Source organism: Drosophila bipectinata, chromosome 2R (genome assembly GCF_030179905.1).
Source record: "Drosophila bipectinata strain 14024-0381.07 chromosome 2R, DbipHiC1v2, whole genome shotgun sequence".
NCBI lineage: Eukaryota > Metazoa > Arthropoda > Insecta > Diptera > Drosophilidae > Drosophila > Drosophila bipectinata.
The window spans coordinates 2,042,480-2,066,986 of record NC_091737.1 but is presented as its reverse complement, the minus strand read 5'-3'; the positions used below and the strand labels follow the sequence as shown (position 1 = coordinate 2,066,986).

Here is a 24,507-nt window from a genome sequence, read left to right as displayed (position 1 = left end):
CGAGATTGGACTGAAGATTTCATTGGGCAGAAACGGGTTTGTATTGAAGACATCATCTGCATACATGAGAACTACAGAGTACGTGAAGTCGTAAAGGGGCAAGTCGTAAAGGGGTTTTATACCTTTTTTATTTTCAAAAAATCGAAAATTTTTTTATTGATTTATCTTAAAGAACAACTCCTTGAGAACGTTTTCCCAAATTTTCATAAAGATTCGAGCAGTAGAAAAAAAGTTACAGCGCTTCTAACCGTGCGCATCGTCGCGGCCTTAAACTGAACTTGAAATTTTAAAAGCGAATATCTCGAAATGGTGTTTCTTGAAAAATGACTGCGGTGATATGGATTAGGCGGAAAACTACTGCACCGATTTACTTCAAATTTTTTTTCAAATGTTTGTAATGAAATTTTTTTGTGCTTGAACAATCGACTTTTCAGACACAAACTGTTTTTTCGCCGGAATGAATTTTTTAGTAAAATTTCTAGAGACCAAAAAGTTCATTTTTAGCGTAAAACGTTACCATATGCATACAAAAAAATTTTTTTAAAACGATCGTTCAAGCACAATAAATTACACTAAACTAATTAAATTTTTTTACTTTTATGGTTTAAGTTGACCTTTTCGACCTGGGGAAGTATCACCGCAAGGCTATATAAAAAAAGGCCTCTAAGGGAAATAGCCACCCCTTAAAAGCTATTCAATATTTTTCCACGAAATTTTACACAAAAATTGTTAATAAAGTGTACTATCAAAAAATTAAAACATCCGTGTAATTAATTAATTGCTACATACCTAAAAAAAAAATCGAACTTTCCTCTTTTTCTTTGACAAAGAAGGTATATAACCCCTTAATAAGAAGAGTAAACAGTAACGGGCCAAGATGACTTCTTTAAGGGACTCCAGATGTAAGACCAAGCGGGAATGTAAATTTTTAAATAAGACTTTTTGTGTTCTTCCATCTAAGCAGCTAGATATATAGATCCCAGAAGATTCAGTTTACTCAACAGGAAGTAAAGGTTTGCACAGAGCCCTGGCACAGTATTTTAGCACACAGCCTGGTACTCCATTGGGGCCTGGCGAATAAACGGGCTTGATATTAGAAGACCAGATAATAAGCTATTTTCGGAGAAAGACGGTCAGAAAATAAGAATTGCTGAATGAGTTTTGGATGCGTAATGCGGATCTGTCGTTTCAGGCAGAAAATAAGTTGAATGAAAAAATTTTTGCGAATAGATCGGCAATGGCCTGATCAGAGGTCGCAGATGAATTTTCAAACGTAAGCAGAGGTGTATAAGATACATGTTTACGCTTGCTTAGTGTTTACAAAGTTATAAAACTGTTTTGGATCCCAAGTAAGTTGTATCCGGCAGCAGCGAATATAATTCCTATAACATTCAGCATTATGCATGTTAAAATTTGACCGAGCTAGTTTTTCTAAGGCAAGATAGCTTGAAAGTTCTATACTACTGCAGGTTTTTTTTTATATTTTTGTAAAAGGCTGTTTTTAGCATTCTTTAAGTTCGTAAGGCACCTTGTAAACCAAGGAGGATTTGTTGAAGCGGATGGATATTTCCATGGCATACATGAGTCAAAGAATGTATTTAAAGTACGGTAAAATTTACGGTAAAAAATTTACGGTACGGTAAGAATTCAAAGCTATGAAAAAATTTATACTATCAGGATCAGATACAAAAAATAGGTCTAATAGCCGACCAAACGAAATTCTAACATTTAAGGATGTAGGCTCATGTTCCGGCCTACTTTTAATGGTTATTTCAAAAAAAAAATTTTTGTAATACAAAATAATGCGATCTGAGGGCGCCATTGGTGCAGAGAGCTGCCCCTCTGAATTTTTTCCAACTTCTTAAAGGTTGTTTTCCTTTTGAGGTCTGGCCACCATATCAGGACGCCGTACAGTAGTATGGATCTGACTATAGAGGTGTGGGTCCAGCTTACAACGTAGGGTAACATGCCCCATTTTAGACCTTTTGCTTTTTTGGAGGCAAAGACCTTGGCATACGCCACTACCTTGCATCCTCTCTCTTCCATGCTACATAGAATCTAGGACGGCTACATTCCATAGGAGAGGGGAGAGGACTCCTCCTCGCGGGGTTTCTTTGTTGACGGACCTTGAGAGGGTTAATGAAACGCATCACTGTCCTGCAAATCAGAAATTTATCAATGACTTCACCCAGTGCCCATCTACTTCAAGGGACGTCAGGGCGTAAGTTATAGTGCTTGTGAGAACGTTGTTGAAAGCCTCTTCTATGTCCACAAAGGCCATGAGGGCATATTTATTTTGAAGGTAAGTTAAATTTTAAGGGTATATTCATTTTAGTCGTGGAAGGCAGTTTCTGTGGATTTATTTTTTTTTTAGGCATGTTGTGATTTAGATATGAGGGTTGGGGTAAGAGTCAGTCTTAGATGGAGGCTGTTGGTGGGGTTGAGAGTTTTCAATGACATTAATCCGCTCCAAAATAAAGAGTCCGAATTTAATAATTGCACGTTACAATTTATTTATTCTGCATGCAGATGAAGCTGGATGATCAACATAGACAGGCCAGCTTATGGTGCATGCAGGAACCTAATGTTATGAATAGAGAGCGCGGCCCGACTAGACATAGCGAAGCTAAAGCTTTCGATAGCGGAGAGAGCGGACCGACATAGACATTAATCTAAAGCTCTCTTAAGATATGCCCGTTGAAGTCGAGCGGCCGAGAAAGAGTCGACTTGCGACCAACTAAAGCGATATGTCCATACAGCATAATAAACAAATTATAAAACAATTAAGGGGCTGCTGCCTGACACGACAGAGGCTTGTGATCCTTTTTAGGATTTTAAGAAGAAAGAAGGATAGGCCGATTGGCCTAAAGTCTTTTGGGGCCGTATGTGATGACTTGCCTGCTTTGGTTATAAACACAATCCGTGAGCCACGATTGTGAAATGGTCATGGATCTTTCAAAGATGTCAGAGAGCCAGTTCATGGCAATTACTTTCGAATTTTGGATTTGTGCGGGAATTATGCCGTCAGGAGCCGCTGATTTTTACGACTTAAAGCTGTGTAGGGTTTTCTGGTCAAAGTTTGGTATATTTTATTGCTTGTCGGAGGGATGTTTTCGTCGGACGGAACGTCTTTTTCTGGAAGGCATCCAGGTAAGTGGGTATCTAGCAGCATGTAGAGATTCTTGTACTAGCCCATGTGCCAACTTTTTTTTTGATGTAGCTTAGGCTTGTAACCAGAGCTCGCATATAACAGTTGACCGTTTCTTGAAGTCACCAAAAAACGGTTTTTTGGGCACCACGTGCGCAAAAGGTAAGACGAGAACCGTTCACCAGTGTCTCCTGGACAAATGGCCTGTGCTCCTTTTTGCTCTGGTCATTCACTGACCGTTTTGCAACGAGCGAAGAAAATAAAAGTCTTTTGTGTTTGTATGAGTGTATATGCGCCATCTGAGTACGCTCGCACACGTAGTACTGGCTGTACCGGCAACTCAGGTGACTGTTGAGAGGGCCTTTTCAGCGCTTCACTACATTTTACAAGAGCGACAAAACTCTTTAAGTGCAGAAACTTTAAATTCTCTACTTGTTATTAAGTTAAATGAGTTTGGAGTCACATTCTATTAGCAGGCCAATGTTGCGCTTCTCGCTAACTTCCCCTATCCTTGTCACTTCTTGGTCTCTAGTCTAGAGACCCCTCCTCCTACTAAACAGGGTTCCTGGGTGAGGGCGATGTCGGCTCCATCGTAAGCCAGATGGAGCAAGGGGGCGACCGAGGCTGGAGGAGGTTTATCTGCAGAATCCGTAGGGGCATCTGCTAAATCCGCTTGCTAAACAGGTGCATCTGCACCTGTTTGACTTCCGCCTCTAATCTGGTTGATTATGTTTATTTTTAGGACTGCCTGGTTCGTCGGTCTCTTCATTAGATCGACCTTCGCCACACGTCATTCCGTTGTGGGAAAGTGATGCTTACATCGCTGGAGCATTGTAAGGATTTGGCCTCGTTCCTTAATGGAAGCCGGAATCTATATCGTTGACGTCCCGCCAGCTTAGCGCAACGAGCTTGGGGCCCTCGTAGACCTCTCCGAGTTCTTGTACTGCCGATTTAAAGAGCTCCACCGGCCGCTCATCGTCCCCATGTCTTTGCAGACGGTGCCCGGATCCCTGGCCAGAGTTTCGAAGCACTTCGTGGCTACGGCGGCTTCCTTTTTTTCATTCGGAATCATGCCTTCGGAGTTGCCTCGATCAATGACGCCGATGGGTATGCGGCTTTTAGATATTTCGGAGAAGGACATTTTTGGTTGTGTTCTTGATCCTGGGAGAGCTCCCGCTGGGGCTGCGGTCGTTCCCGCTTTGGTTCTACCTAGTGTGTAGCTGTGGGCGTCGCCGTTATGCCATATGAAGGTAGCACACTTTTTGCCCATTTTACCTTTTGAGACACTCTTCGGAGCTCTTTGTCGTCTAAGCTCGCTTGTGGCTTCGAAGTATTTGCCCTGCGGTTCTTTTCTTCGCTTTCCACCAGCCACCCCCAATTTCGGGCGGGGCCCTGCAGGAATCGGATTATCGCTTTTGGCTTGACAGGAAGGCTCACTCGCCATCTTCCCTGCCATGTTGACCGGACTCACTCGTCGATGTCTCGGGTATTGGGTTGGGTTTTTTTTAGAGATCCCGACTCCTTTTTTTTATTATTACTTGAATTCTTCATAAGTGTTCCCACGAGCTACAGAGAAAAGATAGTTCTATCCGGGCAGAGATCCGCGACGCCCATGTAAGGCTTCTTAAAACAGGGGATGAGTTACCATGAGGTCTTCGTTAGAGACTGGGAAGAGTTTATATTCAATAACAATAACTTAAAAGCAGTCGAAATTTCAAGTGACGTCGATTGAATCTTTTTTTATGTCAGTATATTTATTTTTATTGGTTCGTAAAAATATGTATGTATATGAAAAACCTTTTACTGCTACCACTTAATTGAATTTCTGAACAAATATAAAATGTACTCTATAATATTAAAAATATAATACAACAAATAATATAATTTCTTTCATTCTTAACCCAATAATGAATACACATATTTTCTTAAGGTAGCAGGCCTAAAAAGTTGCACAATTCAAAAAAATGTGTACTGGCTTCGAAACGAAATCGCACGTACACATGCAACGGTGTATGTGAATGTGTGAACACATATACCTACAAAGATCAATTTTGGCGCAGACCAACCAAGCGCAAACTGAAAAACAGAAAACTTTCAATGACAATATGAGCGTAAGAAAAAAGTAAGATGCCGTCTGGCGTCTGCTGGGGCCTGTCGCAAATTTTATCGTCCATTTTCGTTGTATAACCCCTTAAAAAAGTTTAACAAAATATTAAAAAAAGGCTTTTAAACCGGGACCGTAAATAATGATAATTGTTATGATTTTTATTCTGGCTGTTGGTAAGGCTATTAAAGGTTATTAAAAAAATCATGGTACGAAATCCTGAATTGAGAGATAATTTTGAGCGAAAAAAAATTAAAATCAAAAATAATGATTTTTCATTATTTTTATGTTTTGATCATAGAATAATGATTATTTTGTGATTTTTATTTTTCGATCATAGAATAAGGATATTTTCTGATTTTTATTTTTTCGCTCAAAAAATAATGATTATTTTGTGATTTTTAAAATAAAACTCATAATGATTACGGTCCCTGCTCTTAAACGATCCGTTTTTAAGCTATCGAATACGAAACTATCACTTCCACAAACAAAGCTACCAGATATTTGTTTTATTTTACGAAAAATTATGGGTACACGATATATTTACCATATACACCAAGGCTGTGAGAGTATGTTAAATAAAATTTGATACTTCGAACTATGAAATGAATTGTAGAGAAAACAATTCTAGACCAGTGGTGGGATTTTTCTCGCAGCGCTGCTGGCACACTGACAGTGTGAGCACTCAAAAATTATTTTAGAAGCTCACTCATTTGCTCACATTTTGCCTCACTTGACAGCCCAAAACTTAAAAAAAAAAATATTTTCACTAATAAAAATTTGGTCAGAAATTTGGTTGGATCAAATTTCCTCCATAAAAACAACAACATTAGGACGCGTAAATTTTGCACTAAAGAAATGCACTGTTTTAGTGCCCATTCAAACTTTTCAATTAATGAAAAATGAAATAAAAAACTTTGGCCACCACTGAAATAGAGAAATAAATTAAAAAAGATGTTGGTTTTTAGTAAAAAAAATAACTTATATTACTCATTAATGGTAAACTATGTAGTTCTTTTGATACAATTAAAGGAATCCAGCACTCATCATTGGACAGTTGAAAAGTTGCGGACAATTTAAAGCAATACGAAGAACCTCAAGAACCGATATTTACAATGTTTATCAGATTCGATATATACATGTGTTAAAATATAAACTGTTTCTTGGGCACGAAAAGCTTGATTGCGAGAGTCTCTGTACAGGAGCCGGGACACTAATGGAACGGCTCAAGATGGAACACATATAGGAATGTTTGCCTATCAAGAGTAAACGGTAAAAGGTTAAATATTTGTTCGTTTTTTTAGTACGCTAGTCAGACAGACACTTCTACTATAAAACAATATTCAACGGTTGATTTGTTGCTCGGATTGGGCATTTCAGTCAGGAACTCCAGCTTTAATTATATAGTCGCCCGAAGTTGCTGCGTTGCATCTCACTGAGAATATTCTATTGTAGAGGTGCGACTGAAGTAGCTTGTGAGTGTATGTTCGAAAACGAGCTTTAATTTTGTGCATGAGTCCATTAAGTTTAACTCGGTCGAAGGCTTGAGATACGTCAAGAAATATAGAAATATGATGTATAGAAATAAACGTCATGATTACTATTACTATTAATTTAGATGTAAAGTTTACATGGACACTTTGTAGCCGAAAGAAGTCGATCGGATGTGTGAGAAGACGAATGAGGGCAAATGCAGGTGATCAATGGTCCGCACGGAAGCGGGAGATGCAAAAACAATTTTACTACAAATTTTGAATATGTGTCAATGGCCCCTCAATCTTTAAGGAAGCTCGATTTTTTTCTTCTTTTCAAATGAAAAAACTTGTTGACTTGAATTTTTTATACACTTGCAGAGGGTATTATAATTTTGGTCAAAAGTGTGCAACGCAGTGAAGGAGACATCTCCGACCCTATAAAATATATATATTCTTGATCAGGATCACCTCCTGAGTTATATGAGCATGTCCGTCTGTCTGTTTCTACGCGAATTAGTCTCTCAGTTTTAAAGCTATCGTCTTGAAACTTTGTACACACCCTTCTTTCTTTTTCACGCAGTATTTAAGTCGGAACGGCCGGGAACGGCCGACTATATCCTATAGCTGCCATATAACTGATTGATCGGAAATGGTATAACTTTGGTGTTTTTAGAGTTAGAGAGTTCAAATTTGACATGAGAGCAATTTTGGCAAAACATTACGAAATGCCAAATTTCATAAGGATCGGCCGACTATATCCTTTAGCTGCCATATAACTGATTGATCGGAAATGACCCAACTTTCGTGTTTTTGAAGATAAAAAGGTGGAACTTAGTACTGATTATATTTTTGGTCAGATAATCCGACCTACGCAATTTCATAAGGATCGGCCAACTATATCCTATAGCTGCCATATAACTGAACGATCGGAAATGGTATTTGGTAGAAACATCAACTTTGGTTTTTTGAAGAAAGAAGCTTGGGACGTTTTTTTTTAGATTTTTTATTGTAATTAATTGGTTTTATTATGATGTAATCATAAGGATCGGCCAACTATATCCGATGTTTGCGATATATATCCGGTTTTAACTGCAAGGGTATATCAACTTCGGCTCCGCCCGAAGTTAGCTTTGCTTTCTTGTTAGGTAAGAAACTATACATTATTTGACATAGAAAAATAATAGGCTGTTTTAAAAAATAGAGGGTTTTTTTTAACTATCAAATATTTAACATTTATTTTTTATTATGCTGATATTTTTTTAAACTCCTTGTGAGTGTTACTATAATTTTTTTTTCAGTGTACCAACTCTTTCTCAATAACTTATAGTCTAAGAATGACTGTTGTTTTGGGACCATTTGAGCAGTGCGGTAATATTGAATTCTCTCTTGATTTTCCAGATAAATAATAAATAAATATATTGCCCTTATAAATATTCTATAAAGTTCTATTTCACAAGCTTTTTCCCAATGACAGGAAAATAATAAACCACTGAACACCAACCAAAACACAATAAAAACAAAACACCGTTTATTGCTTAAATTAAGAGTCGGTTTCTACTGAATCTTAATTTGCGAACGGTAAGTGGAATTTCTTTCTATAAATCATCTTTAAATGAGCATAAGATGAAACTCTCAGCTGCTGCTCAGAGGGAGAGAAAACTTTCATCTATTTTTTGGTTGTGCGAAGGCCGCATATTTATCGCATGAGAGTTATTTGGTAGCTATGATTTTGTCTTAAATTTACCATAGAGGGTGTTCATTTCCTTTCACGTTGTGACGTAACATATAATTTTCTGTATGAGAGGAAATTTTACTTCTAAATCAGTGGTCGGCACCCCAATACATTGATATGATTTTACCGCATTAGTGTTAGTAACGAATAGCAGAAAGTAGGCTGTAAGCATGACGTTTCACACATGCATACTGTGTGTGTGTGGCAGAGCTTGGGCAGAGAAATTTCCTATGCCCCCGAGATAGGGATGCCGACCTCTGTTCTAAATGTAAGCAAAATTTTTTAAAAGATTGGCTCTGACCTTTATGTATTTGTTTTTTTTTAATGCCAATCAAAATAAAAACTAAAATATTTTAAATTAATAAGATGTGTCTTGTAGAATTATGGAAAATCAAGGAATCAGTAAGTTTTTTCCTTTTTGACAGGGAGTCTCAAACCTAATTGTCTAATAAAAAAACGGAAAATAACTTTCTTTTTTTTAAGCTTGCTTATTCAGTTGATAGAACTTTTTTATTTTTTTACAGCCACGATGACTCGTACCTAAATTGAATCCTTTGTGGGAGTCATTTGAAATCGATCTATTTTTTTTACCTAACTAAAACTAGTTTTATTAACTAATTCAACTGATTTGACTGGCCAAATTGGATAATCAAACGGGTTATTTAAGAAAAAAAAGTCAATAGTATTGACAAATTAAATATTATAAATATTATACCATTTAATTTGTCAATACTATTGACGTTTTTTTCTTAAATAACCCGTTTGATTATCCAATTTGGCCAGTCAAATCAGTTGAATCAGTTAATTCTTATATACGAAAGAATTAATACAAATAATTGTCACTTTGGATTTTTCTAAAAGAAAAAATTTAAAAACTTTGCCCTTTAACGGAGTTTGGCCATCTTATTAGATATAAAAATATATTTAATAATTAATTGATTTTTTTATGCATCCTTTTTTACAGATTTTCAAACCAAAAGAAAATATGTCAAAATCTGATGGGAGCGTAAATGAACCTGTAAAGAAAAATACTGAGCCCGCACCGGAAATTATGCTAGCTTGTCAGCAATTGGCTGACGGGCTTGTTGATCGATTAATTGAACTGGAGGATACTGATAATGCAAGAATGCTTGGTTGTATAACCACACTCCATTTACTAGCAAAAGTTCGACCGCAATTGCTTGTTCGACATGCTATGACTATAGAGCCTTATCTGAATATAAAGTGTCATTCAGCGACTGCTGCGAAATTTATATGTGCGGTTGCAGATATTCTTGAAAAAGTGGTCCCTCTTGTTAACAATGCTAGTGAATCATTTTTGGCTTCTCTGGAGGAACATTTGATGTTACTGGTTGTTTCGCGAAACCAAGCTGAAGTTACTAGTTGCGTGTCCTGCTTAGGAGCTCTTGTGAATAAGATAACCCAGAACTTTAAACTGATTCGTGATTGTTTTCAAAAGTAAGTATTGTTGTGCGTTTTATACCCCAAGAAGATATAGTTTTTTTGTTTTTTTTTATTGGTAACTATAGTTCATTTAAGGAGAGTTTCCACCTTCCGAATTTCCGAATATATAGTATTATTCCCGGTACTCATCTTTTCCACCCACAATTTAACTATATTAATCTTTAAAGCAGGGGTGCCCAAACGCAGCTTACGACGCAGCAAATTTCAATACATTCAAAAGAAAACACCTTGTGTTGGTAAGGTTATCCCGTCTAGAAGCCGTTTTTCTAACTGTTTTTTGAGAACTTTTGTCTACTTGTTTATCAAATTGTTTATCATATATTTGTTATGTGTTCATGAATATTCATAAATTTTTTGAGCGAAAAAAATAAAAATTTATGAAGTTTTAGCGCGATGAAGTACAGTATTAAAACACAAAATCTCCGCTGGCTATCCCGATTTCGGCAAACTGGGTAATCTGAAACCATAAAACCAAAAAGCATTTTTTACTGTGTGCCTGGGGCTATGGCCCGTAGTAAAAATTTTGAAAAATATTGAAAAATAATTTTACACGACTTTTAACTTATGTTTCTCAAAAAACACATTTGTTCTCTATATTTTTGTGTAAAAAAACGAAGTGACCTTTATCGTCTGATTTCTGACTTCATCCGGAGCCGAAGTTTATATACCCTTGCAGCTAAAACCGGATATATATCGCAAGCATCGGATATAGTTGGCCGATCCTTATAAGAATATCATTATAAAACCAATTAATTACAATAAATTATCTATAAAAAGTCCCAAGCTTCTATCTTCAAAAATACCTAAGTTGGTATTTCTACCAAAAACCATTTCCGATCGTTCAGTTTTATGGCAGCTATAAGATATAGTTGGCCGATCGTTATGAAATTTAATAGGTCGGCGTCGGTACACGACGCCAGATAAATGAACTTGTCTGTGTACCACCGGTGGTACACAAATATTCTTACTTTTAATTCAAAAACTATACTAGAAATATACATACTTGAAAACCCATACTGGAAGGAAATAAAACAAAATAGATTGGAATGATAAATTTATATTTTTTGTAGGCGTTTTCAACATAAACAAAATTTATTTTTACAGTTCTTTCTGAAGCAAAACAAAATTTAATTATTCAGTTATTTTCAAAAGTAAAAATAATAATTCTTCAAACTTAGTGTCTAAAATCAAAATAATAATAATAAATGAAAATAAGAATGATAATCAGAATAAGTCATTTAAAATCATTAAAATTTGAGTCATCAAAATTTGTTTGGTTCTAATACCATAAGGTCAATTATATCATCACTTAGAAATAATTTATAGATTGAAAACGGATTTTCATAATCTATTTCTTGAAGTACAATGTGTTCTTCATTATATTCTTCAAAGAGCGCAGAATCTGTTATAACACGACTCCAATCTTGCTGATCTTCTGAATCCTCATTTTCCGACTTCGATAATGAATATATTCTACGAATTTTTCTTCGCGAATTTTGTATATAGTCATCGTCTGAACTCATAATTCCTATGGTAAATAAAAATAACGGAAAATAATCAGAAATTTTTTTATAGAATAAATTTTTAAAAGTTAGCGTGGTTTTCTATTTATTAAATTATAATTATAATAAATAAATAAATAATAAATAATTAAATAATTAAATTAAATAATTATTTTACACATCACAATTCAATCAACCGAACACGTTCTTCAAAATTCGCACAATAACTCACATTCTGCAGTCAACCCACTATTGCGAAAACTAATGCGCAATAAAAAAATTCCGTTAAACGAACAATTTCGTTTCTCGAGCACACGATGTATACAAACAAGGTTATACAAAGGTATAACAAGAAAGGAAAGCTAACTTCGGCGGAAACGAAGTTGATATACCATACAAGTAAAGCCAGAAACATCGGATATAGTTGGTCGATCCTTGTGAGAACATCATAATTTAACCATTTTATTACAATAAAGCTACAAAAAAGTGTCAAGCTTCTACCTTCAAAAATACTGAAGTTGGTATTTTTATCAAATACCATTTCCTATCGTTCAGTTATAGGCCAGCTATATGAGATAGTCAGCCGATCGTTATGAAATTTGGTAGGTCGGATTACCGAACCAAAAATAAAATCTGTACAAAGTTGGGACATTTCCGATTGTTCAGTTATATGGCAGCTATAGAATGTAGTTAACCAATCCTATCTTTTGGTATGTCGTATTATTTTGCCAAATATAGCTTTCATGAAAAATTCGAACTCTCTAACTCAAAAATCAAGAATGTTAAAGCATTTCCGATCAATCAGTTATATGTTAGCTATAGGATATACTCGGCCAATCTCGGCCGTTCCGACTTATAAACTGCGTGCAAAATAAAGAAGGGCGTGTGCAAAGTTTAAAGTCGATAGTTTTCAAACTGTGAGACTACTTTACATAGAAACATACAGATGGTCAGACAGGCGGACAGACAGACGGTCATGCTTATATAAACTCAGGAGGTGATCCTGATACAGAATATATATACTTTATAGGGTCGGAGATGTCTCCTTCACTGCGTTGCACATCTCAGACCAAAATTATAATACCCTCTGCAAGGGTATAAAAACAGCAGCTTTTGGGGCAAAGGTAGAAACCCCCCTTTATGTAATAAAGCAGTCAGAATGTATATCTAATTCTAAGAGGACTCATAACTTTAAATTTGCAACTGTGTTTTGTTGACTAAAAGGACTTTCAAAAATCAATTATACCTAGTGTTTGAAAAATCAGTGGCACCTAATGCCAAGATAAACATCCCCAACAAATATGTTTAACTTATTGGCAACCGAAGTCGGCGAATGCCTGATCGAGTTGGCAAGCTTCACCAGACCGCGTAATGACTGATTAATAGAGCAAGCAATATTTACCATTGACAACAACCGTATATAGCTGTATCATTAGCATTTAATTATCATTAGCGCTGTTACCCGCCACTATAGCTCAAGGTTAATTGTGCAGTTGCATGGTACTATAACGTGATACTTCAACCGAATATTCTTAATGTGATATAATGGGATCTATTTTACCAACGTCCTCAGTGTGATGCTCCTGCACTAAGACCACCAAAAGGATCTCTCTCACCGAATATCCTCTAAGAGCACCAGCAGGGTAGCACAACCGATATATAAAAAAAACTAGCCAGAGCAAACTTTAGTGCCAGAATTCTGCCCAACACACACAGTATAAACGAACAAAAATTCACGCTCGCAGCCTACTTTCTGCTATTCATAAAAAATAATAATAATGCATCAGAATCCTACCAATGTATTGTGGTAGTGTTGGTAATTTTGTCAAAGCAGAAAAAAATATGCTAGGGCTCATCTATGTGTTTTATATGAAGGACAGTGAAGTGATGATTTTAGCTTTACAGCTTGAGATCTATAAACGAAAAAAGTAACGTTTTTAATAAATATAATACAGGCTACAAAGTTAAAGGCTGAGAAAAAATTACGATTTTATTGAACCTTTAAGTAAGTTTTAATGCTATTTTAAGTGACACTTATTATCTGAAACTATTATGCAGCAGCGTCTTTTCGCATACCTCGGATTACCCAAAATTTTTGGGTAACCGGATACTTTTTTTTACACTGCCCTGTAAGTTCCTAAGTAGCGAGTTTCTAAAGAAAAATAGAAAAAGGCTAAAAAAAGGTATGTACACAGCAGTGCTGCCAGATTTTGAGGGATAAAATAAGCTAGATTGAAGAAAAAAATAAGCTAGAATAAGCTAAAAATTAAAAAAAAAAAAAAACTAAAAATAAGCTAACCATGGAAAACATTAGAAAATTTTTTTTTTATTAATACGATATCGATATAATATTTATATAACTATTACAGGGTGACAATAAATAACCCGGACAAACATTTTTGATCATAACTTTTTAAGGAACTGTATTTGAGAAAAAATACAGATACACAACTATTAAATAGGTATTGTGTTAACATGTATTCAGCCGGTTTCGAAGTGGCTTCCTTGGGCTGCGATGCAGAGCCCTAAACGTTTCTGAAAATTTTGCGCAATGGGCCGCAGGTCTTCTTCCGATAATCGATCCCGTTCTCGGAGCAATGATTGCTTCAGCGCCTCCAAACTTATGTGGCGTTAAGCACATGCCCTGGACTCCAAAATAGACCACACACTCTAGTCCATCGGATTAAGATCTGGCGAGTAAGGTGACCATTCACAGCATGTGATAAAGTCCGGGAAATTGGCTTTGAACCAGTCCTGAGTCAATTTGGCTCTATGGGCTGACGCTAAATCCTGTTGAAACGTCCACTCCGTATCACCGAAGTGCTGCTGGGCCCAAGGAAGCACAACAGTTTCCAAAATGTCCCGGCGGTACACTTCCTGATTGATTTTGACCCCTTGATCGATGAAAACAAGGGGTGTTTTGCCAGTGGCGCATATTCCTCCCCAAACCATTCAAGACTGCTCACATTGACGGCGCTCGATTATTGCAGAGGTACCTGGAGCTTTAGCAGACCAGCTTCTGTCATTTTGGTGATTGTGCGCCTTTTGGATGGTGAATATCTTCTCGTCCGTGAAAAGAATACGCTCCCATTTTTGACCTGCGGCCCGACGCTTTAGCTGACGGCATCTTTGGAGTCTCACGCGCTTATTGTCATCCGTAAGAAGATGCATTTTTTGGAGCTTGTAGGGCTTGAGATTAAGTTCATTTTTTGCTATCAACCGAACACTTTCTCGATTCACTCCGATTTCACGGGCTATTTTTCTGACCGAGACTCTGCAATTGCGAGTGATCCGCTTTTTCACTATCTGGCGAATTCTGCAAGTGTTAGCTGTACATGGTCTGCCTCGTCTAGGACGGTCACCTTCATGGCCAAGCTCATTAAATCGCCGGATAGCGTCAGAGACCGTTTTTTTTGGTATGCCAAGCAAACAAACAATGTCGCATTGGTGATTTCCTTGTTGAAACAGTTTTAAAATTTCACAACGATTGTTAGACATCCCGAAAGAAATATCAAATTGATGGGAATCACAAAAATGTAAATATATTTGTTTTAGAAAAGTACAAGCTATCGATAAATGCATTTATGTAAGGGCTGCATCATAATACATTTATAATAGATTGCTTCAAAGTTTGTCCGGGTTATTTATTGTCACCCTGTAAAGTAAAGAAATAATTTCATCAATTCCTTAGATTCCATATAATTGGCGGATGATTAAACCAAAGCGAGGTATTTCGTTGGAAGTTGGTAGTCATGGCAACTTTTGCCATGACGTCGCAGTCCACATCTATAACTTAAAAAAAAAAAAAATACTTAGTATATTTTAAATAATTTAAAATTTAAAAAACAAACCTTATTCTTAATATTGCGTTAAAGCTTTTTAAACACATTTTTTTGCGCAACTTTGTTTTTACGATGTTCATTTGGCTGAGTACCCTCTCAACCGCAGCAATCGACCATGGCAGTGAAAGTATATGCAAAGCCAATAACGCCAGTTGCTCGAAAGCTTTGTTTTGGCCAGCATCCTTGTACATCAAAACTTCTGACCAAAACTTTATAGTCTGTTCCTTTTTTTCCCAATTAATTAGATGGATTTTTCCAAATTGCAGAGGGTATTATAATTTTGACCAAAAGTGTGAAACGCAGTGAAGGAGATATCTCCGACCCTCTCCGACCTCCTGAGTTAATATGAGCATGTCCGTCTGTCCGTCTGTCCATCTGTCTGTCTGTTTCTACGCGAATTAGTCTCTCAGTTTTAAAGCTATCGTCTTGACACTTTGGTCACACCCTTCTTTCCTTTTCACGCAATATATAAGTCGGAACGGCCCGAATCGGCCGACTATATTCTATGGCTGCCATATAACTGATTGATCGGAAATGGTATACCTTTGGTTTTTTTGGAGTAAGAGAGTTCAAATTTTACATAAGAGCTACTTTTGGCATAACGACATGCCAAATTTCATAACGATCGGTCGACTATATCTTATAGCTCCCATATTACTGAACGATCGGAAACGGTATTTGGTAGAAATATAAACTTTCGTATTTTTGAAGATAGAAGCTTGGGACTTTTTTTTTTAGATTTTTTATTGTAATTAATTGGTTTTATTATGATATAATCATAAGGATCGGCCAACTATATCCGGTTTTTGCGATATATATCCGGTTTTAACTGCAAGGGTATATCAATTTCGGATCCGCCCCAAGTTAGCTTTCCTTGTTTGTTATATTTAAAATGTTCCAACAACGCAATAATTTTATCTGGCGTTTTATTTGCATGTAGCATATTGCCAACGGCAAAAATATCAATTTTTTTAGAACTTCAATGTTATGAGGAAGTCTGAACTTACGCTGCAGATTAATACATATCATTTTATTAAAATCCAATTAAAGCTTACCTCTCCCTTAGTTAAATAATTAAAGCCTTGATGAAGCTTTTACAATCTTTTCTGATTTTATATTTTTCACCAAAATATTTTTCGTCTTTGATTTCCTTCTCAAAGGCATACCCCGTATATAAGTCGTTAACTGCACAATCTTCCATGTTTTGTTATAAATTTTTTAAAGCCGAAATTAGCTAAATGAAATTTGAAAAAAGCCAGATTTTAAGCTATATGCATTTCAAGTATTTTTGAAGCTATTTCATTTTAATAAATGCTAGCTTGAAATAAGCTAAAGCTAAAAAATAAGCTAAAATGGTACACAGTAGAGATGTGTAGCGGTGGCTGTTTTCGACACTAGTAGTATACTCACACTTTTTGCCGTGTTAGAGACACCGCATTGTAAGCGTTTACATCAAGTGTTTTAACACTGCAGACACAATGACAAAAAAACATGCGGTGCCTGAGCACAAGCACAAAAATTGACTGCCTCAAAAAAGTACGAGTAAATTTCCGTTGTGCTTTTATGCTTCATATTCTTTATCGGAATGAAATACAGTATATTTGATCTGTATTGCAAGTACAAGATCAATATTGTACCGCAATATTTTTTCTTTGTTAGAATGCATGTTTCTTAACCAGTGATGTTTTTAGCACAAGCTCATTAACTCGCTCTAGATCAAGTATGACTCAACAATGACTCTAGAAGTCATTGTTTAACTTTAAATTTTATATATGTACCTACTGTGAAGTTATACAAAAGTATTGTTTCATCTTTCTATATATATAAAAGAAAGTCGTGTTAGTTACACCACTTATAACTCAAGAACGGCAGAACAGATTTGGCTGAAAATTGGTAGGGAGGTAGCTTAGAGCCAGGAGACGGACATAGGATACTTTTTATCCCGTTCGACAACGGGAATTATACTCCTCCGAAATGGCTGCTTTTATAGTAATGAATAACAATAAGTAGGCTGTGAGCGTAACGTATTGTACATTTATGTGTGTGTCATATGCCCCTGAAATAGGGGTCCGCCGATTACTTATCTACAGTCACCAATGCCAAGAAAACGAAATTGGGCCAATTTTAGTCATCAAAAAGTCAATTCTAGAGCTGCGCGAGATAGAAGAATATGAGATCAGGAGAACAAATTTACAAAGGTAATGAAAAGGCGCGTTAAAGCATGGCGCAGTTACGTGAATCACAATCGAAAGATGCACGAGATGAACATAATCAACAAAGACCCCTTTTCAAAGAAGAGAAGCGCACAGATTAATAGTTAGAAGAAGAATTAACTAACAACGGCAACAAGTTTATCGAGGATTCACATCTGGGCAATTTCTTTGACTAGCATTCCAGTAAGAGCCTGATGTTGAAAATTCTGCTTATTCCAAAGTGATTATTGTGAACATTCAAAGTGAAAGTTCCAAAGTGAACGTTCCTTATTTCGCTTCTTCCTGCCGAGTTACGATTAAAAAAAAAAATGGCAACGCATTGGCCATTGCATCTTCTGGCGTTGCAGCAACCTTATTAGATGGAGGCATAACAGCTCATTCAGCACTTAAGCTGTCATTGAACATTCAAAATAATCCAGATGCAGTGTGCAACATAAAAACAATCGTCTATGGGCATAGTGCCCATATTTTGGATGAATGCACTATATAACGTAAAAATTCGCTTGGGGAATTGGATTGGTCATTTAGGGATATAAGGAACAATGATAAACTATTTTACGGCCCTTTGTTACTCCTTTCAGGTGTTCACGGTTAACGTACGCTGATGAATTCAATGCTTGCTTAAAATCATCGCAACTGTGGCGTAATGTTGAAAAAGAACTGACCAAGAATATGCGCGATCAAATGCTTCAGGATCCATCCTTTCTCTAAACAACTGTTAGATATTGGCGAGGGGAATTTTGTTGTACGTGAAAATACTGGATGTACTTGAAATACTGAAAAACATTTATTAACCAAAATAAATCAAGAAAAAACAGCTAGCCCTTATAGAAAACAAAAAAGGCCAAAACAACGTTTGCCGGGGTCGCTAGTTTTTAATATTTTTATTATTATATAAAATTCAATATTTTTTTTTTTATTATTTTTTTTGTTGGTGTGGTTTTATTTAAAACTGTCCAACAGGGACAACCATTAAATATTGTGGCAGAAAACTTGGCTTATGTGTAACTTAATTTAACTGGATGTACTTGCTGCTGCTTCTCTGGATCTCCTCCTTTACCCATGGGAAGCCAAGCACCTCGTGGATTGTCTGGTTGTCGTGGTAGACGTGGGCCCCAGTGGCGATACGGAGGGCTCTATTTTCAAACGTCTGGATAGTCTGAATATTAGTATTGCTGGCCGTGCCCCATAGTTCTATTCCCAATAGTACGCTTTCAATCTTACTTCACACTGCTTTCGCTTTTTGACTAGGTGAGGCTTCCAAGTAAGCCTCCTGCCTAGCGTGAAGCCCAGGTATCTTGGGTTTTCTACTTGTGTGTTGGGGGAGCTGTTGAGGTGGACCGGTGGGCAATTTCCCCGGCGGAGAGAAAATGTGATGGCGGTGGATTTATCGTTATTCACTTGAATATTCCACCTTCTCTGCCAATCGTCGAGAAGATTTAGTTGCTCCTGCATGACAGCAGCTGCCTCTGTAGCGTTGTCAGCAGCGGTCAGGAAGGCGGTATCGTCCGCATTAGAGGCTGCCATTACGTGGGGCTCCGCAAAACTGGGAGATCGGCCGTGTAGACATTGTATAATAAAGGGCCCTGCACACTGCCTTGGGGGACTCCGGCGTGGATCTCCCTGAGTCCGGAAGGGGCCTCTCCGCATCTGACCGCAAATTTGCGGTCCTTCAGGAACGACTTCAGAAAGAGGTAGTAATGTCTGGGCAGGTTAGTCTTCAATTTAAGCAGGAGACCGGAGTGCCAAACCTGGTCAAAGGCTTGTTTCTCATGCAGCATTACAGCCAGACAGTACTTCTTGATTTCGAAGGCGTCCAGGATATACTGCACCACTCTGTGGCATTTTTCCGTGGCTCCGTGGGACCACCTTAAGCCAAACTGGTGATTGGGGATCAGACTAGCCTCGCCCAGTACTGGCAATGCTCTACTCAAAAACACTCGAGTATTTTGGAGAGTATCGATAGGAGACTAATCGTTTTAAATATACCAAAGTATGGTATAACTTTGGTGTTTTTAGAGTTAGAGTCTCCAGTACGGGAGGGTGTTTTGAAAAACGTTATATGCCAAACTATTACTAGGGTTAATTTATATCTAGAAATAAATTCTCTACTGAATTTTCCTCGAGCAAAAAATTATGCAACAATTGTTTTATAGATGAGAATCCGTACCTTTAAAGGTTAGTTAAAGTGTGGGTCGAAGAGATGAGAACCGGATAATATTAAATAGTGTGGTCTCTAGGAGGCATTTTTCAATATATACCAATCACATTTATACTGCACTATCGCATACCAGCGCGCGAACCTCGGATACCAGACAACTTGTCTTTTTAGGAAAAAAAAATTGTGTAATGTGCCTCCTCCAGCGATACAGACTTTACCTTTCATAGATCCTTTCGTAGTTTTGATAACTAAATAATGGACAAGATTTTGGTGTTTTTGATTGGACAATAAATAAGATTATAACTTGAAGTGAAATAAAACTATTAATTATTATACCATATTGTTATAATTTAAATAGATTTTATCGAGTACTGGATTTAGCTCGATGTCAGGTGGTTCAAAAAAAGAATAATGTTGACAATATTTACACGCCCAGTTTTCGACGAAGTCTATTTACGATTGGAATTTTAATGCGATACTTTGATTTCAAATCCCCAATGGCATTGGGTAAGTAAAATTTTATTCCACTTAAATAAATTCAATAATTTTTTTGTAGGTGAAATAAATGATGGGCTTCCACCGACAATATGTGATGATGTTTTTGAATGTTTAATGTTTTTCTGTATATGTGGAAATCAAGAAATTCGCAAGCAAGCATTAATTTCATTGGGATCTTTTTGTGTTTTGAATGATGACTATTTAACAAGGCCTAAACTTAAAAGATTGTACTGTGATATATTAAGTTCCAACATAAATGATTCTGGATTCAAAATTATTTGCATGCGAAATATTTGGATATATTTAACAGAATCAGAAATGTTTATGCACAACAAAGAAAAAGAATGTAAGTATAAAAAAAAAACGCAACCCAATTAAATATCTAAATTTTTAGGGGAGAAGCAGTCAAAACACGAAGATCTTAAAGAAATGAACGATGTTTCATCTGGAATGGCAAGCAGAATCATTCAACTTTATTTAGAAGAAATCCTTGAATGCTTTTTAAATCGGGATGATGCAGTGCGTTTATGGGCAGTTAAAGTAATACAAATTGTTCTTAGGCAGGGACTAGTACATCCTGTTAGAATGGTTCCATATTTAATTTGCCTAAGCACTGACCCCAAACTGGAGGTTTGTAAAGATATTTAAAATATTTTCAATATATCTAATAGTAATATATATTAATAGTCAGCCCATCGAGCCGATGCATTATTGAAAGACATAGACAAAACATATTCGGGATTCGTAAATATGAAAGTGCAATTGGGGTTACAATTGTGTTTTAAACTTCAGCAAATATTACAAATAAACACCAAGGGAAAGTCAGAAATTATTCGCGGGTACACGTAAGTAAAAAAAATCTGACAAAATGTTAAAATTAATTTTTTTTTTTTAAGAAAACGGGGACAAGATCATGTCACAACTGCACAGAATGATTTTCTTTATACCTTACTTCGGACCACCAAACCACAAAGGAGAGCATTGGTACAAACGGTGACAAAACAATTTGATGATCAAAAAACATCTCTACAACAAATGCTTTATATTGCTGATAATTTAGCATATTTTCCCTATATGGTGCAGGACGAACCTTTGTACCTTATTCATCAAATTGATCTTCTTATTTCAATGGCGGGAACGCATTTATTAGCTACATTTAGAGAACACTTAATGCCAACTGACAAGCAGGGAGATGTATTAGAGGATGACGATGATGTAGAAGACCCACAGCTTCTCTTTAATCGCCTCCCCGATGACATGACTGAAATAAAAATGTGTATAACATCTGCGCAAGCATGTATGTTACTGTTAATATTGAAGGATCATTTAAAGGAAATGTATGGTCTTACAGACAGTAAAATTTCAAGATATTCTCCGTCTGAACAAAAGATTTATGAAAAAGCCGTAACACGAAGAAGTGTTGCTGATTTTAATCCCAAAACGACCATTGATGTAATAAAAAAACAAATGTCTCAACAAATTATAAGCACAGAGCAAAATTTTCCACCTCCGGGTCTAACCGGTGCAGAAAAGCTAGACCTCGTCGTAAAGTACCTCGATGTAAGTTTAACATGTTTAGAATATATTATAAATATCCTTACCTTTTTTATTTTAGTTTAAGCAGCTTATGTTAAAACTTGATCCAGAAGAAGCAGAATCTGATTTGGATGATTCACCCGAAAAATCTATTAATAGTACATTTTTTGGAGAAAGTTCATCTCAAGCTAAATCACAAAAAAAGGTCCAAAATGAGGAAAGTGCCGTTGTTTCATCTTTAAATATGAATAACATAAACAACATTAAATTTTTGACCGTTTCTGGAGAGGAGATTGTAAGTTCTTTGCATTGCAGTAAAAATATCATATTAAAAGTAATCCTTTTAGGAAGCTAAAGGTGAAAATAGCGTAAAATCATCTGTTTTAACAAAAAAATCCACTGGCCGTAAAGCACATTTAGTTCGATGTAAAAATAAGCGAAAAAAAATGGAGTCATCCGAAGATGAAACGAGTGATGAGGATTACGCGTGAATAAAATGGATTTTTACATTGTATTTAATAATAAAATAATATTTGTAAAAGTTAAATGGCTACAATTTAGTTTTGCGTACAAATCACATTTTAGTATAAATGAAAGTTTGAAAAAATATATTCTTTAAAAACAAGTAATAAGTAACAAGTAATAATTTTAAGTAATAAGTATAAAATAAAATTAAAAAATGTCATTATTTAATCAATCTTAGTTAGAAACTTAAAAAGAGCCTGCTAAAAAAGGAAAAATATATCTAAAAAACTACTTTTGTCTTAAACACTTAACTAAAATATACATAAATTTGTAATTCTTTTTTAAATACATTTTTAATCTGGAAAAATTACATTTTTTTTTACAAAAAAGTTACATACATTGTATATATTGTATTATGTACTATAAAGAAATAAATCCATTATGTACGTTTTTATGTAGAGAGCCTGTATTGCAACGACACCTGTCCTGTGGCCGATCATTTTATTAAGGGAGGCCATTTCGTTACGGGATGTTTTTGGTGGAAGTCGTAGAGTCCGTAATAAAATCTGAAGCACAAAGGACAAATATCTTTTTAGTCTGTACACTTTTCCGCATCAGTGGTCCTAAAACAAAAAAAAAATTAAACATTACACAGTGCAACATAGATTTGGAACCTTTAAAGTGACATAGTAGGAATTGTTTATCAGGTGGAATATAATTGTTTATTATTTTATTTTACGCGATAAAATTACGCGTATAGAAATTTTTAAGCGCAAAAAAGTCCCTAAAGCGGGTTTTTCTAAATAAATTAAGGTTTTGAGGGTGTTACAAATATTTCAAATACAATACAAGACTTTTTTACAATACAATACAATATACCAGTGGTCGGCACGGCCCTATCCCAAGGGCATAGGAAATTTCTCTGCCCGAGCTCTGCCACACACACAGTATAAATGTGTAAAACGTCATGCTCACAGCCTACTTTCTGCTATTCCTTACAAATACTAATGTGTTAAAGTCATATCAATGTATTGGGGTGCCGACCAATGCAATATACAGTCGAATCCCGATAATTCGTACCTCGCTAAATCGAAAATCGTGATAATTCGTAAAAAATGCTGTGCCCTTAAAAAAAACTCGTTAATTCGTAAAAATTCCATACATTTTGGTCCCCTCGTTTATTATTAGTATTTTGCGCAACGCAAAGAACATTGAACCTCTTATAAATCGTAATTTTGTTTCGTAACCTCTTATAAATCGTAATGCGATGCGACATTTTTTGTAGTTAAAACACCGTTAGATTTTGCAGACAGCTATGCCGCCTTTATGTCGCTATGCATTATGAATTTTTTGTTTCTCACTGTTTTCGGTTAGATTTCTGTTACCAATTGTTGTTACCAAAAATTACCAATTATTTTAAAGCTTGAATTTTTGTTTTTTTATAATTTAATGTTTCTGCTTATTTTTTTAATTTTGTATTATTAAAATTTTATGTTATTGTTTAATTTTCCCCTCATTTGAAAAACGTACAAATGAATATACATACTTATAATGTTTGTTTCATTTTAATAAAATTAAATACATATGTAAACATGATGTGAAATGTAAAAACCCCGTTTATTCGACTCTTTCATTTTTGAGCCCCGTTAAATAGAAATCTCGATAAATGGAATTCCCGTCTAATTCGTAAAAAAAAGTGATCCCCTTGCCATTTCGAATTATCGGGACTCGACTGTAATACAGTGTTACAATATTTCAATATTTGTTAACGGATTCGTCATATTTGATTGGATTTGAAATTATTTTGAAGTTGTTTTTAATTTGAATTGTATTTTACAAATCGAGTACAAATCGAACTACCGAACTGAGCGGACGTGCTTTGTCCGAGCTCCGGGAAAACTGCACCATAATACAGCTAATACAGTACAAAAAACTGGGGTAACCCAATATAAGCGAAAAGACGCTGAACTACAATTTACTAAAAGCGACAGACAAGCTTTTTATAACAGTTGTGATGTGCTAAACCCAAACTAGTGCATTGTTAAAAAAAAACAAGAAAGGAAAGCTAACTTCGGGCGGAGCCGAAGTTGATATACCCTTGCAGTTAAAACAGATATATATCGCAAACATCGGGTATAGTTGGACGATCCTTATGAGAATATGATGTTGGGCTTGGAAAGTTGGGCTCTTATGTCAAATATGATCTCTCTAACTCTAAAAGCACAAAAGTTATACCATTTCCGATCAATCAGTTATATGGCAGCTATAGGATATAGTCGGCCGATCCCGGCCGTTCCGGGATCCGTTTTATTAAGAAGCGGTTACAAGTATTTATGGTATATTAATACATACGGGGAATGCATGAAG

The 24,507-nt window shown here is 35.9% G+C and overlaps 1 protein-coding gene across 8 annotated transcripts in view; it reads left to right on the top strand.

Moving 5' to 3' along the window:
* The window catches only part of Nipped-B (Nipped-B cohesin loading factor), an 83,354-nt gene extending 61,132 nt beyond the window's left edge, over positions 1-22,222 (top strand). For 5 of the 8 annotated variants that reach the window (XM_043210479.2, XM_043210482.2, XM_043210481.2 and 2 more), the window contains 8 exons: positions 9,424-9,917; positions 20,000-20,148; positions 20,198-20,485; positions 20,534-20,769; positions 20,827-20,984; positions 21,036-21,699; positions 21,755-21,970; positions 22,023-22,222. In XM_043210479.2, coding sequence (XP_043066414.1) covers positions 9,424-9,917; positions 20,000-20,148; positions 20,198-20,485; positions 20,534-20,769; positions 20,827-20,984; positions 21,036-21,699; positions 21,755-21,970; positions 22,023-22,166 — 2,349 coding nt within the window. In that variant the 3' untranslated portion in view covers positions 22,167-22,222. Of the gene's footprint in view, positions 1-609; positions 760-6,284; positions 6,348-9,423; positions 9,918-19,999; positions 20,149-20,197; positions 20,486-20,533; positions 20,770-20,826; positions 20,985-21,035; positions 21,700-21,754; positions 21,971-22,022 lie in introns of those variants that run through there. The other 3 variants (XM_070278697.1, XM_070278696.1, XM_070278695.1) reach the window with 3 other exon arrangements.
* The last annotated feature ends 2,285 nt before the right edge of the window (positions 22,223-24,507 follow it).